At 39.5% G+C, this 16,516-nt stretch overlaps 1 protein-coding gene across 2 annotated transcripts in view; it reads right to left on the reverse strand.

The window, feature by feature from the left end:
- Nucleotides 1–16,516, reverse strand: part of Dnaaf9 (dynein axonemal assembly factor 9) — a 152,795-nt gene that overhangs the window by 55,068 nt on the left and 81,211 nt on the right. For both annotated transcript variants that reach the window (XM_047542050.1, XM_047542048.1), the window contains exons 15-20: nucleotides 16,367–16,411; nucleotides 15,933–15,978; nucleotides 12,579–12,690; nucleotides 11,799–11,869; nucleotides 10,774–10,824; nucleotides 2,937–3,024 (exon numbers count right to left, since the gene is read on the reverse strand). In XM_047542050.1, the coding sequence (XP_047398006.1) occupies nucleotides 2,937–3,024; nucleotides 10,774–10,824; nucleotides 11,799–11,869; nucleotides 12,579–12,690; nucleotides 15,933–15,978; nucleotides 16,367–16,411 (413 nt within the window). The remainder of the gene's footprint in view (nucleotides 1–2,936; nucleotides 3,025–10,773; nucleotides 10,825–11,798; nucleotides 11,870–12,578; nucleotides 12,691–15,932; nucleotides 15,979–16,366; nucleotides 16,412–16,516) is intronic.

Raw genomic sequence — 16,516 nt, forward strand, 5'->3', positions numbered from 1 at the left:
CCACTAGTTGGGGAAGGGAAAAGGTTCCAGAGCTGGAAGCATTTCAAGGTGAAGGAAGCACTATTTTTTTCATCCATAAGAAGTTCAGTGGACAAAAGTCAGGAAGCCTGAACTACCCCCCAGACATGGACAATCCTATAGATGCTGCCATTAACCTGCACTACAACCTTAGTCAAGTTTTCACCTTCTATGGGTCTCAGGATTTGAAGATCAATTAAGACAATGAATGCTCAAAATAAATATTTCCAGGGGTGGAAAGAGAAATTTCAGACTTATCACAGTTTCAACTAGAGACAGATTTATCAAGACACTAATGACACTTGGGTTTCAGGACCATTCACCTGACTAAGCTCCATTCCACAATCTGAGAAAAGTCCTAACCATTTTATACTGTTTTCTTGTAAGAGAGACCTGAAATGGTGTAAACTTTAAGTCCCACAAAACCTAGTTAAGCCCTGTCCTGAACCCTGAAGTGGTGAAATGCTTAACATACTTCTATTGAATTTTCCTGTCTCAGAAAACTAGATTTCCCTCAGGAACTAAAAAAGTTTGAAATCTAAGCTCTTGAAAGAACGTGACTGACAAGGTCCCAGAAATCACTGGCTGGGCCTTTTATTCTCTTACAGAGACCTAGGATACATTGAACCTTGCTGGATAACTCAATTAAAATGCAAGATTCGTTTTCTAGTAAGGTCCTTTGCTAAGAAGTCACAAACTAATTTTGGCAAGTATCCTTGCTAAATATTATAACTGGCTCAAGCATGACAGTGCACAACCACCTCTGTGTTGTGCCTACGACCTGCTTTCAAAACACTGTGTGATCTTGTTCCAAGGCTGGTAGCACTGTCACACACTAAATGACTTCCAAAATCTTTCTAAATCCAAGGTCCTCTGTACTAGGACCTGAAGATGCAGAATTGAAGGGCCCATCATGACACAGGCATGTAACAGATGCTACTACCACCTCAGCACTTTGTGGTCTAAAAACCAGAACTCCTTGTGCTTTGTCTTCTATGTGAATGGAGGAGCCAAACCAGTGATCTGAGAACAGGGAGAGGAATTTGCCACCAGATAGAATATTTTCAACAAGAAGAACAAATCATCCAGAAAAGGGATTTGCTCAGTAGAGGTTGAGGAATTTGTGAAGTCAGAACTCTTCCTTCACAAAAAGACTATATTCAACAGGGAAAGAATAGGACTAGCAATAAAATGTTACTTGGTGGCTGGGGATGTAGCTTACTTGCCTACATGCATGAGGTCCAGGATTTCATCCCCAGGACCATATACACACACAGAAGTATTTTAAGGAAGCCAAAAAGGAATCTGGAGTAAATCTGCACAAAATCCATGTAAGACCAAAAAAGTTCTTGAGATTTTTATTATCAGCAGAAATATTACCAGCTTTAACTGAAAGAGACAAAGGTGCAAAAAATGAAATGAAGTTGCTGAACACTAAGAAATCACATCAAGAAGTCAGCTGATAGAACTATGTGTCCACAAATAGGGTGCTACCTTTCACTGAAATATGAAAATTTGAGTTCACAGCCATAAGTCACGAGCCATGAACCAGAGTGAAACCAAGAGTTCAGAGGGTAGAACCAAGAACCAAAGGGGAAGAGCTGAGAGCCATTGAGAATTATTCCCAGGCCTTCAGTTCTAATTAAGGAACTACTCCCTTTCATGGAAAAGGAAGGAGGGTGAACCAAGAACCCAGAAGGCAAAACCAAGAGCTCAGAGAGTAGAACCAAGAGTTCAAAGAGCAAAGCTGAGAGTTACAGGAGATAATTCCCAGACCTCAACCTTAACCAAGGAAATGGAGTTTGCCTAGCAGGATTTTAGGGCTGCCTTTTCACCTTCTATTTTCTCCCTTCCTGGAATCTGAAGTCTATAACTGTTATCCCACACCAGTTACACCTTCTGTGCTGGGAGAGCTGGGGGCAAAGAACCTGTCTCTTTAGTTTCACAGGTCCATAGACAGGGAGCTGATCTGAATTTAGGAGCTGTCCTTGATATACTATACTCCTGAGTCTTGACTATATGGGGTTCAGATGATCTCAATGATGAGATATGGGAGTCCATGAGATTTGAGTCCATATATTTGAGTCCATAAGATTTAGGACTTTAAACTATTGCCATAATGGGATAAGATCCTTGGAAGGAGATGACTATATTTTACATGAGGGAGGGATATGAATCTTGAGGGCCAGAGGGCAGAATGATAGGAGAGATTCAACACAAGGAAGGTTTTTAGTTTGCTGAGATGGAAATAGTTCCAGAGCAAAGATCTTTGGGAAGAGGTGCTGAGAACAGTCCCTGGCTGGCAACCAGGAACAAAATGGAGACCTCAGTCCTTTAGTAGAGGGAAGTAGTAGACCAAAAACTTAGATGAGCATGGGAGCTGATTCTTCCCTAGTCTCTAAATGAGAACCTAGCTTGGCAGATCTTTGACTTCGGTCTAAGGAAATGGTATAGAAAAAGCATTCTAAAGCTTTCTAAAGCATTTCTAAAGCATTTGATCCAGCTAAACTTGCCTCAACTTCTGATCTACAGAACTGTGAGATAATAAGTAGGTATTGTTTTAAGCTACTAAATTACTTGTAATTTGTTATGCAGCTATAGAAAACAAATCCAGATTTTGTTTAGGTCTACGGATTCTATTTCTGAAATGCTGCTGTTCTAGCCCATTTTAAAAGCAAACCTCAGGTGGCAACAAGAGAACCAGGTGCAGTCCTGGGACCAGCCCTTGTGCTTGTGAAACCAGCACAGGTTTCCTCATCTATAAGTGGGTGGATCAAAGGAGAAAAGCAGTAAGAAGACACTGCAACACCAACAAGCCTTTCCAAACAGCAGATGTATTATTAATCATAACACCCATGCTAATATCTGCAAATCAGGGATCCAGACAAGCCAAGAACAGAAAAGTCATAGCTGCTTACCTTCCTCGGGCCAGGAATGTAAATTGCTGGAATAAAGATATGCTCCTTCTCCTCCTGTTAGAAAAGTGCCCAGGAAACACTCGTCTCCCTTTAAAGAACAACAAAGCAAAAAAAAAAAAAAAAAAAATTAGGTGATTTATAGTACATACAGAATCAGAATTCAGAATTCAGATTTCAGAATGCTGAATTTTGTCTGTGTAAAAAACTGACTCTATCAGGAGACTGAGACAGGAGGATTGCAAGTTCAAAGCTACCCTCAGCAATGACTAGATTAGCTAGACTCAGTGAGACGCTGTCTCTAAATAAAATACAAAATAGGGTTGAGGATGTGGCTCACTGGTCAAGTGCCCCTGAGGTCAATCCCTAGTACAAAAGAAAAAAAAAAAATGAGTCTAATTCAGACATGCCCTATTTCTTCCATTACCTTTGGCACTGACTGGCTCTTTTTGACATGTTACTGGCATCTATTTTTGGGGGGTGGGGTACTGAGGGCACCACACAAGTGCCCTCTACATCACAAGTTCTTTTTATTTTCTATTTTGAGACAGGATCTTACTGAGTTCCTGAGGCTGGCCTCAAAACTGTAATCCTCCTATCTCAGCCTCCCAGTCACTGGAATTATAGGTGTGCACCACTGTGCGTGGCTGCCATACTTGATTGGTGCTAAGAAAAGGAATGTTAAAGTCCTCTCTGAATCCAGGCACCAAAGCCTGCAATGCTTGCTCATGTCCCAGTGGATTTACTTCCGTGAAAATGAAGTCAGCTTCTCAGAGGCCTAAAGCTTTAACATTCCAGCTTTACATGTCTAAATCAATCTAAGATCTCCTATGATTAATAGTGGGGAATTTTTAAAAAACCCAAAAGGTCTAAATGCAGAAAGAATCCTTCTAATTTCATCTCCTATTAGTTGTTATTTCCAGAGGTCTGCTGGGAAGGGGCAAAATACAAATAGGAAGTAAAGACAAAGAAGTACAGATCCGGTGTATCGTGATACATATCACTCAGCACTACAATTGTTTCTGAGTGTCTTCCCAGAGATTCTGTGGCTCCTAGGATGTTGGAATGGTTTCTGATTTGTCTTTGTACTCCTCATACCTGACATGGTGCCTTGCATGTGGTGAACATTCCAACATGCTGGAGTAAATGAAGGAGACTCTGAAACAATTTTGTTTTGTGTTTTTTATTTTTTAAAAAATGTACTAAGAGGAGATCCAAGATGGCGGACTAGAGGGAGGCTGCGTTCCTTGTTGCTCTGTAACGCCAGTTTCAAGCAGAAGATATCTGTTTCTCGTTGAGGCAGTTTTTGCTGCTTATCAGTTTTTGCTGCTTATCGATCCCCTGGTGTTTACCCATTTGTCTGCTGTGATGACCTGCAGTATGTCAGAATATCGACGCCTTTTTTGAGAGCAGATTGCTCAATGTCAGGCGTCTATTATCCACCATTTGCCTGCCTCTCGCCTGTCTATCGCCTGCCTTACACCTATCCATCACCCAACGTTCGAGGTTCACCTCCCAATCGTCCGAAAACAGTCAGCAAACTGATCGCCAACTGCCAGTGGAGCACCAGCTGCCTGCTGCTGCCTAGAAGTTACAATACATACAGGGTTGATTACACGTGGCTGCCGCCATTTTGAGACAACAGCCAGGCCCCGGAGGACCCGTGGCCGAACTGACTGAGCCCCGTCTCCAGATTCCCTCAGCCCAACCGATCACTCCCTGCCTCTGGGGCCCTCACATCAACTGACTGCTCCATGCTGCCAGGACGCCCAGACCAACTGACTGCCCCTATCACCCGGACCACAGACCAACTGATTGCACCTGGACTCCAGGATCCCACAACCACACCAAACACACCAGACTACCAGGACCCCTGCCGGACCAACCACATCCCGTCTGCAGGACCTCCAGTTGACCACGTCCAACCCTGAGCTGCAGCTCCCCATTTGTCAACACATTTCGAAGCCAGAGCGGCCATCTTGGATAATCCTGGAAGCCGGAGCTCCGATCTTTGGGTGGGGCAAATCCCATCCTGAGACGCCTGCTGGAGGCTTGAAGCTCATTGTCAGCAACCTCTCATGCATCAGGCTGAGAGGTTTCATTAGTATATGACTGTTATACAGTAGATTTTCTTTTTTCTCCTTTTTAAAAAATTTAAGTTTTTATTTCTTTATTTTTGTTGATCTCTTTTCCTTGTGTTTACCTGTTCCCTCAGAATCTCTTTCTCCCTTTTTTGCATGCTAACATCCGATTTCTTTTGATTACACTCTCACCCTTTCTATTTTCTAGAACTTCTGTATATTCTTTTCTTATCCCATTAACAGTCACATTCTACATCTCTCTGCATCCTCTTTGTCCTCCATTAGAAACTGCAGATCTTATTGCAAACCTGTTTGTTTTACCGAAGATAATATTTGAACTCATTTTATTATGACAATTTTGTTATTGTCCCCATAGGAGCTATTTGGTCTAGGATTGCATAGTGTCTGATTTGGGCACTGCTAATATTGAGCTCCCCTTAAAGAAAGGGTTTTGGAAACCTATAGGGCCACTATAAGCCTATAGGGGGAAATTTGCAATACCCCAGATCTGCACTGCTAGAGGGGAAGATACATGAAAAACATGAAAAAACAAGGGAAGAAAATGATCCAAACAAATCTAGATTCTATATTAATAGAATCCAATGAAAGTATGTTAGAACAAATGTCAGAAAAGAACTTCAGATTATACATGATTAAGATGATTCACGAAGCAAAGGATGAGATAAGAGAGCAAATGCAGGCAATGAATGATAATACCAATAAGCTGAAAGAGCACCTGCAGGAAGCAAAAGATCATCTCAACAAAGAGATAGAGATTCTCAAAAAAAACCAAACGGAAATCCTTGAAATGAAGGAGACAATAAACCAAATAAAAAACTCAATGGAAAGCATCACCAAAAGACTAGACCACTTGGAAGACAGAACCTCAGACAATGAAAACAAAATATTTAATCTTGAAAACAAATTTGCCCAAACAGAGAAGATGGTAAGAAATCATGAACAGAATCTCCAAGAACTATTCGACATCATGAAAAGCCCAAATTTAAGAATTATTGGGATTGAGGAAGGCACAGAGATACAAACCAAAGGAATAAACAACCTATTCAATGAAATAATATCAGAAAATTTCCCAAACCTGAAGAATGAAATGGAAAATCAAATACAAGAGGCTTATAGAACACCAAATGCACAGAATCATAACAGATCTACACCAAGGTACATTATAATGAAAATGCCTAACATTCTAAATAAAGATAGGATTTTGAAGGCCGCGAGAGAAAAGCATCAGATTACATATAGGGGGAGACCAATACGGATAGCAGCAGACTTCTCAACCCAGACTCTAAAAGCTAGAAGGGCCTGGAACAACGTATTTCAAGCTCTGAAAGAACATGGTTGCCAACCAAGAATCCTATACCCAGCAAAACTAACCTTCAGATTTGAAGATGAAATAAAATCCTTCCATGATAAACAAAAGTTAAAAGAATTTACAAATAGAAAGTCTGCACTATAGAATGTTCTCAACAAAATATTCCATGAGGAGGAAATGAAGAACAACAATGTAGGTCAGCAAAGGGAAGAACTACCTTAGAGAAAAATCACTCAAAGGAGAAACCAAGCCAACTTAAAAACTAAAAATAAGCCAAATGACTGGGAATACAAATCATATCTCAATAATAACCCTGAACATTAATGGCCTAAACTCATCAATCAAAAGACATAGACTGGCAGAATTTTTTAAAAAGAAAGACCCAACAATATGCTGCCTGCAAGAGACTCATTCTCATAGAAAAAGACATCCATAGACTAAAGGTGAAAGGATGGGAAAAAACCTACCACGCACATGACTCAGTAAAAAAGCAGGGGTTTCCATCCTTATATCAGATAAAGTGGACTTCAAGCCAAAGTTAGTCAGAAGAGATAAAGAAGGACATTTCATACTGCTTAAGGGAACCATAAATCAGGAATACATAACAATAGTAAATATTTATGCCCCAAACAATGGAGCATCCGTGGTACATCAAACAAATCCTTCTCAATTTCAGGAATCACATAGACCACAACACAATAATTCTGGGTGACTTTAACGCACCGCTGTCACCACTAGATAGATCTTCCAAACAAAAACCAAACAAAGAAACCATAGAACTCAATAGCACAATCAATAACCTAGACTTAATAGACATATATAGAATATTCCATCCATCAACGAGTGGATTCACTTTCTTCTCAGCAGCACATAGAACCTTCTCGAAAATAGACCATATGTTATGCCACAAAGCAGCCCTTAGGAAATGCAAAAAAATAGATACTGCCTTCTGTTCTATCAGATCATAATGGACTGAGAGTAAAAATCAATGACAAAATAAAAAACAGAAATTACTCCAACACCTGGAGACTAAATAATATGCTATTGAATGAAACATGGATAACAAAAAACATCAGGGAGGAGATTAAAAAATTCTTGGAGGTCAATGAGAATGACGATACAACATATCAAAATCTCTGGGACACTATGAAAGCGGTACTAAGAGGAAAATTCATTGTATGGTGTGCATTCCAGAAAAGAATGAAAAGTCAACAACTAAATGACCTAACATTACAGCTCAAAGTCCTAGAAAAAGAAGAACAGAATAACAGCAAAAGTAGTAGAAGACAGGAAATAATTAAAATCAGAGCAGAAATCAATGAAATTGAAACAAAAGAAACTATTCAAAACATTGACAAAACAAAAAGTTGGTTCTTTGAGAAAGTAAACAAAATAGACAAACCCTTAGCCACACTAACAAAGAAAAGGAGAGAGAAGACTCAAATTACTAAAATTCATGATGAAAAAGGAAATATCATGACAGATATCACTGAGATACAGAACATAATGAGAAGCTACTTTGAAAATCTGTATTCCAACAAAATAGAAACTACCAAAGACATTGACGAATTTCTAGAGACATATGCTCCTCCCAAACTGAACCAGGAGGACATACACAATTTAAACAGATCAATATCAAGCAATGAAATAGAAGAAGCCATTAAAAATCTACCATCCAAGAAAAGTCCAGGACCAGACGGATTCTCAGCCGAGTTCTACAAGACCTTCAAAGAAGAACTCATTCCAATACTTCTCAAAGTATTCCGGGAAATAGAAAAGGAGGGTATCCTACCAAACTCATTCTATGAAGCTATTATCACCCTCATACCCAAACCAGGCAAAGACACATCAAGGAAAGAAAATTTTAGACCAATATCCTTGATGAATATAGATGCAAAGATCCTTAACAAAATATTGGCAAACCATATCCAAAAACATATTAAGAAAATTGTGCACCACGATCAAGTGGGGTTCATCCCTGGAATGCAAGAATGGTTCAACATTTGTAAATCAATAAACGTATCATGTCAATAGACTTAAGGACAAGAATCATATGGTTATTTCAATTGACACAGAAAAAGCGTTCGACAAAATACAACACCCCTTCATGCTCAAAACACTAGAAAAAATAGGGATAGTAGGAACATACCTGAACATTGTAAAGGCTACTTATGCTAAGCCCATGGCCAACATCATTCTTAATGGAGAAAAACTGAAACCATTCCCTTTAAAAACGGGAACAAGACAGGGATGTCCTCTTTCACCATTTCTATTCAACATTGTCCTCAAAACTCTAGCCAGAGCAATTAGACAGACTAAAGAAATTAAAGGGATACGAATAGGAAAAGAGGAACTTAAGCTGTCACTATTTGCGGATGACATGATTCTATATTTAGAGGATCCAAAAACCTCCTCCAGAAAACTTCTAGACCTCATCAATGAATTCAGCAAAATAGCAGGCTATAAAATCAACACGCATAAATCTAAAGCATTTTATATGCAAGCGACGAAACAGCTGAAAGGAAAATGAGGAAAACAACTCCATTTGCAACAGCCTCAAAAAAAATAAAATACTTGGGAACCAATCTAACCAAAGAGGTAAAAGATCTCTACAATGGAAACTACAAAACACTGAAGAAAGAAATTAAGGAAGACCTTAGAAGATGGAAAGATCTCCCATGTTCTTGAATAGGCAGAATTAATATTGTCAAAATGGCCATAATACCAAAAGTGCTATACAGATTCAATGCAATCCCAATGACGTACCTTACAGAAATAGAGCAAGCAATCATGAAATTCATCTGGAAGAATAAGAAACCTAGAATAGCTAAAGCAATCCTTAGCAGGAAGAATGAAACGGGGGGTATCACAATACCAGAACTTCAACTATACTACAAAGCAATAGTAACAGAAACAGCATGGTATTGGCACCAAAATAGACAGGTAGATCAATGGTACAGAATAGAGGACATGGACACAAACTCAAATAAATACAATTTTCTCATACTAGACAAAGGTGCCAAAAAGATGCAATGGAGAAAAGATAGCCTCTTCAACAAATGGTGCTGGGAAAACTGGAAATCCATATGCAACAGAATGAAACTAAACCCCTATCTCTCACCCTGCACAAAAATCAACTCACAATGGATCAATGACCTTGAAATCAGACCAGAGACCCTGCATCTTATAGAAGAAAAAGTAGGTCCAAATCTTCACCTTGTTGGCTTAGGATCAGACTTCCTTAACAGGACTCCCATAGCACAAGAAATAAAAGCAAGAATCAATAACTGGGATAGATTCAAACTAAAAAGCTTTCTCTCAGCAAAGGAAACTATCAGCAATGCGAAGAGAGAGCCTACAGAGTGGGAGAATATCTTTGCCACTCATACTTCAGATAGAGCACTAATTTCCAGAATATATAAAGAACTCAAAAAAAGTCTACATGAAGAAAACAAATAACCCAATCAACAAATGGGCTAAGGATATGAACAGACACTTCACAGAAGAAGATCTACAAGCAATCAACAAACATATGAAAAAATGTTCACCATCTTTAGTAATAAGAGAAATGCAAATCAAAACTACACTAAGATTCCATCTCACCCCAATTAGAATGGTGATTATCAAGAATACAAGCAACAATAGGTGTTGGAGAGGATATGGGGAAAAAGGTACACTCATACATTGCTGGTGGGGCTGCAAATTAGTGCAGCCACTCTGGAAAGCAGTGTGGAGATTCCTTAGAAAACTTGGAATGAACTTACCCTTTGACTCAGCTATCCCACTCCTCGGCCTATACCCAAAGGACTTAAAATCAGTATACTACAGAGATACAGCCACATCAATGTTCATAGCTGCTCAATTCACAATAGCCAGACTGTGGAACAAACCTAGATGCCCTTCAATTGATGAACGGATAAAGAAACTGTGGTATATATATATACAATGGAATATTACTCAGCCATAAAGAATGATAAAATTATGGCATTTGCAGGCAAATGGATGAAATTGGAGAATATCATGTTAAGTGAGATAAGCCAATCTCAAAAATCCAAAAGACGAATGATCTCACTGATAAGCAGATGATGACACGTAATGGGGGGTGGGAGGGGGGCAAGAAAGGAGGAAAGAGGGACTGTATAGAGGGAAAAGAGAGGTGGGAGGGGTGGGGGGAAAGGGAAAAATAACGGAATGACTCAAACATCATTACTCTATGTAAATGTATGAATATGCAAATGATATGCTGTTACTCCATGTACAAACAGAAACAAAATGTATCCCATTTGTTTACAACAAAAATAAATTAAAAAAAAAAAGAAGTACAGATCCCTTAGATTAGTAGTAAGATTATAAATTTTAAGTTATCTTCAGGAATTGCATACATTTGATGTTTGCAGGATGTTAACACTAGAATAAGAAGGCTGCTTACCCTCACAGCTTGCTGGGTTTTCTCAGACAATTTTACTTCATCATCTTCTACCTGTGTCCAACAGAAATCCAGATTATTAATTTACTACTTGAAGGGCAAAATCCTACTAAGTACTCCATCTGTGTTCAAATATTTATAGGAGACTATCTGAGTAGTCCCTCTACTACATCCAGTGCTCTCAGGTCCTGAGAACTGAGCTGGCAGAGATGGCTGTTGTTCATCAGGACTCAGAGCACAAGGCCACAGTGGGCTCCCTCTCTGGGACCTCAGATTCAGCTAATGAGCCTAAGATCTGTGGAGAGGATGTGTTAATCTCCAGTTATGTGCCATGTCAAAGAAAAACAATTAATTTTAGGAATGACGAAATTAAAATATTTTCAGAGTGTGTTCTCATTTAAACATGTTCATAGTAGAAGATGACCCTTAGTTCTTCCCTATCCATATCAGAACCATAGAAGTAGAATACAATAGATTCTAAGTCTAGGCCCTTAGACTATCAAGTATTAGATTCACTGCTATCATGCTTTCTATGTCTCAAGGCACTAGTGTTTCAGACCAAGTCCTACTGAAGAAGACGGGACTTCTCTACACATAAAGAGATGCTGTGAAAAAACAGCAGCAAACATTCTGGCCAGAGCAGGGAGTTACAGGTCCACTTCTTACAACCTATGTAACTGTGGACAGGCAGATCCCCACTGGGGGTCGTGAAATCCCCTGGATATTATCAACTTCTAAGTCTCAGTCTCCTCATCCATATCATGAGGGGGTTAATTTCTTCCTTGCACAATTTAATGATTCAGATAACATATCTCTTTTCTTTTTAAACATTCTAAGACTATGAGAGAGCTAAAGAAATAAGATTTGTTCATAAAAGGAGAAAGGGCTGAGATAAAACTAACATTCCTGAATGATGGTTAGCTTAGGATTTGACAACCCACCAGGAACTCAACAAAAAGGCTCCTTCTCAAATGTCCTCCCCACATTCTCCATGTTTGGGTCCACTTTCACCTATGAATGATACTGACCAGCCAGGAGCAGAATCTGGGTATGGCGGCTGTCAGGACTATGTAGCTGGTCTCTGTGATAACAGTGCCATCTGTAGGAAGACCATAGACATTCCCGTTACTTACAACTACCTCAGTCCACCTTGTAGGCCCCTTCCCCTTGGGAGCAAAGGTTCCTCTTATTGGTATAAAAAGTCTGATGCCCTCAGAAAATGAGAACTTCCTCATCTGGGTACAGGGAGACTAATAAGTAGATGAAGACAGGTTTCCCTGTGTGACTGAGTATTTTTCAGAACAGATAGAAACACATTTAAATGAAATGTCCTTAATTGGCCCTTTCTTACCTTCGCTTTTAATTTTTATCAAGGTAGTACAGGTACTATAGATACACATATTTAAACCAAATAGAACATTATCAGCATTGGACATTATCATTCTTTTAATATTTTTTGCCAACATAATCGGCAAAAAACTGTTCCAAATTGCTTCCACTTGATTTCTACTGAGGATGATATCTTCATATATACAAATCTCCCCCTATTTTTTTTTTTTTTTTTTTTTTTTTTGTATTTCACTTCTGTGAATAGTCTATTCATACTTTTTGCCAATTTTCCCACTGGGTAGCATGTCTTTTTCTTATTAATTTACAAGAGCTCTTCATAAGTTTGAATATATACCCTTTGTTTATTATAAGTATTTTAAATTTTTCATCATTCATACTGATCTTTTCTCTTAATTTTATGGTTTATTTTGCCAAAATATTTTTTCAGTGTTTGCTTTCTAAAGACCATATATACTTACCCTTTTCTTTAACCAAGATCTGAGATGTCAAAAATGATTCTGAGAAGACCACAGATCCTAAACACCCTCTTCCTCCCAGCAAATCAGGAATGTCATAGACAGTCATACTTGCCTGTATCAAGTGAGAAACCAGAGTTATAACAGTTTCCAGGCCTAACACCTTTAGGGAGAGATCCCTAAGATACAGGCCACAAAATACTGCTTTAAAACACATGCAAAAATATACTGGAAAGTTTCTAAGGAAAACTGGAGCTATCCTGAAACACACCTTTGAACTAACTGAGGGATAACTTCTGGAACACTCTGGCTTTTTCCCAGAGACACTTGGACTAGAAGGAGAGCATCTTTATGCTTCTATAAATGCCCTCGAAGTGTTATTCTATGAGTTTTCTAAGAGGCAACACAGCCTTTTTTTTTTTTTTTTTTTTAATGGAGTCTCACTATGTTGCCCAGACTGGTCTCAAAGTTGCAATCCTCCTGCCTCAGTCTCCCAAGGATCTGGAATTAGAGGTGCTTTCATTCTTAACTATGACTAGCTCCCAGTCTATCAGAGTTTGTGGTGTTTCCTCTAAGTTTCTGTACACACTCAGCTTCACACCCCCACACTATCACGCCCTGTCCAGTGGTTTACGTTTGAGTTCTGAACAAGCCTGGAAAGGCTGTCATTCATTTGGCATACACGTCTTCATGGATATTTTTGTGTACATTTCAGTACGTATCCTTTCAGTCCATTATTGCACATTACTATCCTTGCATGGGGCCCCTGACCTCCCTCTTAAGACAGGGACCAAAAAATGGGGCACTTGAAGAAATTGCTGGATTCTTTTGTTTTGTTTTGTTCTAACACTAGGGACTAGTGTCACACATTATCACTGAGCTACATTGCTACATGCCCAGTTCCTTTTATTTTGAGAGAGGGTCTTGACAAGTTGTTAAGGGTACTGCTAAATTGCTGAGGTTGGTCTTGAACTTGTGATCCTCCTGCTTCAGCCTCCCAAGTTGCTGGGATTACAGGTGTGCACCATGGTACCCAGCTAGAAACTACTGGATTCTTGAATAAAAGAAAATAAAGAAGACAGAAGGGTTGAAAAGAAAAAAACACAATCAAAGCCAAGTCCCTGACTTTCCAAATTGTCATGATAATAGGGGAACACAGAAGTGACAAGTAGGCTTTTATGTCTAAATTAATTTTCTGATTAGGCTTGACAACTGGAAGGTTTATTTAAATATGTCTCAAAGGATTTTGAGCATCTGATGACAAAAAGTTTTCCTGGTTACATGGTCCTTCTTTTTTTTAAATTTTTTTTTAGATGTTGATAGATCTTTATTTTATTCATTTATTTATATGTAGTGCTGAGAATTGAACCCAGTGCCTCACGCATGCTAGGCAAGCGCTCTACCACTGAGTCACAACCTCAGCCCATACATGTTCCTTCTTAAGTGACAATGGGAATCCTATTTCTTTCTTCTTTGGTTTCCAGATCCTGTGGTTTTCTGATCCTTCACTTTCATATTTGGCCACTGGTATTAAGGAAGGGGAAAGAGGACATTGAAAAGAATACAGGTAATGTTTATTGGACACTTGCCATGTATTTGTCACTATGTGGCATGGGGTGAGAAAAAAATACAACATGGTACCTATCTTCAGGAAATCCATAATGTGTAGCTGCAAAGACGAGGGCTTACAGAAAAGTCATGTGACATATTAGTTCAGAATTATTTCCTAATTTACATGGCACAAACTGCAAATCCTGTAAGAACACAGTACTTGTAAGAAGAAATCAATAGGGAATGCCTCAAGGAAGAGGCAGAACTTCATTTCTGCCTGATCCTGGAAAGAAAGCATAAATTTCGTGCCTCTTCTTTCTTATTTAATTAGCTGCTAATAAATTCATACTTAAAAAAAATGAGATAGGGCCTCACTATGTTGCCCAAGCTGGCCTTGAATTCTTGGGCTCAAGCAATCCTCCTGCCTCAATCTCCTAAGTAGCTAGGACTGTGGTAACACTGCATTGTGCCCAGCTTTCAACACATACTTAACACAAGAATATGATTCTACTGAGCTCCTAGACATACTATTGTGCAAAGCACCTTCCAAAGCACTGTACAAGAATCCAAGGACAGAAGCCAGGAAATTAAAGTTTAGCAAGGAGACAAAGTATTATCACCTCAGTATAATGAAGTATTTCACAATATCTTGATGTCACAAAAAAGTCTAAATTAGTTCTAAGAGAACAACACCACAAAATGCTGACAGGGACTAAATATGTATTAAAATTTATTACTGAAAACCTTAAAAAATTACCCTAGTTGGGCTTGGTGGCACACACTTGTAATCCTAGCTATTCAGGTGGCTGACACAGGAAGATAGCAGGTTTGAGGTCAATCTCAGCAACTTAGCAAGACCCTGTCTCAAAAAATAAAAGGGGCTGGGTGTGCTGGTGCATGCCTGTAATCCCAGTGGCTTGGGAGGCTAAGACAGGAGGACTGCAAATTCAAAGCCAGCCTCAGCAACTCAGCAAGGCCCTAAGCAACTCAGTGAAACCCTGTCTCTAAAAAAAAATACAAAAAAGGGCTGGGGATGTGCTTCAGTAGTTAAGCACTCCTGGCTTCAATCCCCGGTACCAATAAAATAAAAATAGAATAAAATAAAACAAAAGGGGTTGGGGATGTAGCTCAGTGATAGAATGCCCCTGGGTTCAATCCCCAGTACCACCCCTCACAAAAAAAAAAAAATTACCATTGTTGTACTAGTCTCTATAGATGAGAAAACATTACTGACAGCCTTTTGAGCTGCTTTTCCACTGGTAATGGTGATGGGAATGCATCTGCACTAAGTCATCTACAGTTGCCTACTGTGCTGGAATTAAGTGACCACAGAACAAACTCAAGGTATAACTTGCACACATACATACTTCAACCAGATTCTTGGTTAGATATCCACCATCCTCTAAAGCACTGCTTGCCAACCCTCTTCATACCAGTATGCAGTGGTATAAACAGAGCACTTGGCTTGTGGCTGAAGCTGGCTTAGAAAATTCTGGTTCCCCTAGGCCATGCCATCCCATCCCAGGGACCAATATTTCAGCATTTCTCTAATCTATTCCACCCCACTTCATTGGAGACCCAGGCCTTCATTGATTATTGTTTGTTTAATGGATCTTTCCAGTTCCCTGTTAAGGGCATCAACTCAAGTCTTGGAATGCAAAGAAGCCACTAAAACCTGTTGGTCCATTGTCCTTGGATCAGCACAGTCTCAGCTACTTGGACACCCCAACCTACTCTCCCTCACCCCTTGCAGGTGTCACTCTACAGGTCATTCCCAGTCAGCTGATGTATAATAGCTCTATTTACCGTTTTCATAAAGGATAAGCTATCTTCACCCTCCAGAGGCACAATTCTGTAAGAGGAAAGATATGGGAGGCAGACATTTTTAACTACACCAAAAATTATAATGTTTGTTTTTCAATTTGGCAACAACTCACAGACTTAGATTTCTCTCAGGGATTTTCAAAACACTGGGGTGCCAGTATACAGAATTAACATGTGGGTCACTGGAGTGAATTAGGTCCCTCCCTCATCCCTGCTCCTCAGCCTTCAGTGGGAAGCACTCAGAGTGCAGGGGTTCACATGAGTACAGCCAGCCTGAACCCAAGTCTGGAGTGGTACCTTGGCTAGGGATGGAACTGTGAGAAGACCAATAAAGGCAGCAGCTACAAGGCAGTCTCTTCCCTCTTTATGCTCCTCATCTTACCCCATGGAATAAGATACTACAATCACACACTCACCTTCCCTGATTATTCACAGCGTGTATATGAAAAGCCATCTTGGAGCTGTAGACCAAAACCAAAACACAACAGAAGTCAGTCTGTTTTTGCTGACTACTGGGATGGAATCTTCCCCAGACACTTGCTTCTGCAGTGTACATGTACTAGACT

The sequence above is a fragment of the Sciurus carolinensis genome, chromosome 2, assembly GCF_902686445.1.
Source record: "Sciurus carolinensis chromosome 2, mSciCar1.2, whole genome shotgun sequence".
NCBI classification, from domain to species: Eukaryota; Metazoa; Chordata; class Mammalia; order Rodentia; family Sciuridae; genus Sciurus; species Sciurus carolinensis.